The 3,257-nt window shown below is 41.0% G+C and overlaps 1 protein-coding gene across 1 annotated transcript in view; it reads right to left on the bottom strand.

The window, feature by feature from the left end:
• LOC122556386 (fibulin-2-like) overlaps positions 1-3,257 on the bottom strand; it is a 46,652-nt gene that overhangs the window by 22,816 nt on the left and 20,579 nt on the right. The window contains exon 7 of the mRNA XM_043703020.1: positions 2,845-2,970. Within this exon, the coding sequence (XP_043558955.1) occupies positions 2,845-2,970 (126 nt within the window). The remainder of the gene's footprint in view (positions 1-2,844; positions 2,971-3,257) is intronic.

Raw genomic sequence — 3,257 nt, 5'->3', positions numbered from 1 at the left:
GAGGACTGCAGATGCTGGAGATCAGAGCTGAAAATGTGTTGCTGGAAAAGCGCAGCAGGTCAGGCAGCATCCAAGGAACAGGAGAATCGACGTTTCGGGCATAAGCCCTTCTTCAGGTCATTCCTGAAGAAGGGCTTATGCCCGAAACGTCGATTCTCCTGTTCCTTGGATGCTGCCTGACCTGCTGCGCTTTTCCAGCAACACATTTTCAGCTCTGATCTCCAGCATCTGCAGCCTTCACTTTCTCCCTCAGTTTCTTTTGTCATCCAGCATTCCCTATACTTACCAGCCTTCCCTTTCAGGAGAAAGTGAGGTCTGCAGATGCTGGAGATCAAAGTTGAAACTTTATTGCTGGAACAGCACAGCAGGTCAGGCAGCATCCAGGGAACAGGAGATTCAACGCTTCGGGGATTCCTGAGGAAGGGCCTGTGCCCGAAGCGTCGAATCTCCTATTCCCTGGATGCTGCCTGACCTGCTGTGCTGTTCCAGCAATAAAGTTTCAGCCTTCCCTTTCACCCTGACAGGAATATACTTTCTCTGGATTCTTGTTATCTCATTTCTGAAGGCTTCCCATTTTCCAGCCATCCCTTTACCTGCGAACATCTGCCTCCAATCAGCTTTTGAAAGTTCTTGCCTAATACCGTCAAAATTGGCCTTTCTCCAATTTAGAACTTCAACTTTTAGATCTGGTCTATCCTTTTCCATCATTATTTTAAAACGAATAGAATTATGGTCACTGGCCCCACTGTCACCTCAGTCACCTGCCCTGCCTTATTTCCCAAGAGTAGGTCAAGTTTTGCACATTCTCTAGTAGGTACATCTACAAACTGAATCAGAAAATTGACTTTTACACACTTAAGAAATTCCTCTCCCATCTAAACCTTTAACACTATGGCAGTCCCAGTTGATGTGTGGAAAGTTAAAATCCCCTACCATAATCACCCTATTATTCTTACAGATAGCTGAGATATCCTTACAAGTTTGTTTCTCAATTTCCCCCTGACTATTAGGGGGTCCATAATACAATCCCAATAAGGTGATCATCCCTTTCTTATTTCTCAGTTTCACCCAAATAACTTCTGTGGATGTATTTCCGGGAATATCCTCCCTCAGCACAGTTGTAATGCTATCCCTTATCAAAAATGCCACTCCCCCTCCTCTTTTTCCTCCCTTTCTATCCTTCCTGTAGCATTTGTATCCTGGAAAATTAAGTTGCCAGTCCTGCCCATCCCTGAGCCATGTTTCCGTAATTGCTATGATATCCCAGTCCCATGTTCCTAACCATGCTCTGAGTTCATCTGCCTTCCCTGTTAGGCCCCTTGCATATCGACATAAAAAAGTCCAATTTTTGGTTACTGACATTGTTGACATTAGACAGTGCCTTAGAAATTTACATGACATGATCTCATCAGTTTCTCAGGACTCTATCATGTAAATATCTTCTGTAAATTGACAACAATACTTTTATAATCTGTCTAAATGAAATATGAACTATCCTTTTGCAAACTTGACTCAGAATGTTAGAGAAAGTAGCCATGATATGACATGAACTTTTGTCTCAAATATATCACATGACCGGTGCTCCGGTTTATTCCCACAATCCAAAAATGTGCAGGATCGATGAATTGGCCATGCTAATTTGCCCCTAGTGTTAGGTGAAGGGGCGAATGTAGTGGGGTTGGTCTGGATGGCTTGCACTTCGGTGGGTCGGTGTGGACTTGTGTTGTCGAAGGGCCTGTTTCCACACTGCAAGTTATCTAATCTAATCTAACCATGTGATGTCATGCGACTGTATTTGTGGCATAAGCCTTCACTTTCTGCATTCCGCCATCACACCTACAAGGCTCCGACTACAATTTCTGCTCAAACATTGAATTGGTTAATGGAGAATAGATGGGCACAATAGCTTTTTTGGTCCAAGTTGATAATATTTGAAACTTTCACCTACTGATGAATTCTTTCACCTTGTACACAACTGACTGTGAATTTTGACAAACTCAACTGCACAGCGACAGGGTTTAAGGTTGAAACTCCTTCTTATTACATACAGATGGAGCTCAAAAGACTTATTTTCGATCAATCTTCATTGACAGAGCATTGGTGTGTCCTGCATTGCTTGAAATTCCATAATCCTCAACGTGCAATTAAATATTGTTATCATCACAAATGGAAGTCTGTGCTGTGGGCGTGGAATTCATTTTAACAACTAGGGGATGAAGCATCCATTTGTATTGTTGAAGATTTCATTGCGAATTTATGTGGTTTTTGAACATTCATCGATGTCGAAGGAAACCTTTCCGATGCTTCCTCCCTTTGCTCCATAGCAATGAAAACCAATCTCGGCAATCTACTACTCATGCTGACAGCGCAGCCAGTGCAATCTGTTTTGTTAATTTCCAATCTAAACTGGCAACAACAGATTTCAAAGACATTCTGACAAGTGTGAAATTTGTTTTCCTCTGCTGTGAGAAAGAAAATTCTTGAACGTACACATAATCTTGGTTATTCTGTCCTCATGAAGGAACATTTCTCACCAAGTTAAGTAATATGTGATGATCATTAACAGCATGCCAACAAAGCACAAATCAGACTTTTGAGCAGAAATGGAGAAGTCCTTGGAATGTATAAGAATAAGTTGTTTCACTGCACTTGGTGCCATCATACTGCTATCAACCAGTCTACAAAGCGCCAAAGTGTACAGCATTGGAACAAGACACTGATTATCTTGGAAGTCATAACCTCACAACTCACAATCGAAACTGTTTGATGCACATTCCCCAAAGTGATAATCTTAAATCATTAATAGCATGATATGTATGTAATATTTGGATAACAATGTCCTACCATCACAATGTGAAGTGTTTGTTGCGTTGATGCTGTACCCAGGGAGGCAGCTGCATGTGAAGCTTCCAATTGTATTATGGCAGACTTGTTCACAATTCGATGTGTTGGTTGCGCATTCATCTATATCTACAGAAAAAAGTCAAATTTTTGATTACTGACTTTGTTTGACATTCGACAGTGCCTTGGAAATTTACATCACATGATCTCATCAGTTTCTCAGAACTCTGTCATGTAAATATCTTCTGTAAACTGACAACAATACTTTTATGATCTGTCTAAATGTAATACAAACTATAGTCCAAGTCTCAATGATATATGAACTATGGTTCCGCAAGCTTGACTCAGAATGTTAGAGAAAGTAGCCATGATTGGAAATGAAAACCTGCATATCTCCATTACCTTTTCTCTCAAAT

This window comes from Chiloscyllium plagiosum, chromosome 13, assembly GCF_004010195.1.
Source record: "Chiloscyllium plagiosum isolate BGI_BamShark_2017 chromosome 13, ASM401019v2, whole genome shotgun sequence".
NCBI classification, from domain to species: domain Eukaryota; kingdom Metazoa; phylum Chordata; class Chondrichthyes; order Orectolobiformes; family Hemiscylliidae; genus Chiloscyllium; species Chiloscyllium plagiosum.
The sequence above is the reverse complement of the archived record's forward strand: the minus strand, read 5'-3'. Positions and strand labels throughout refer to the sequence as shown.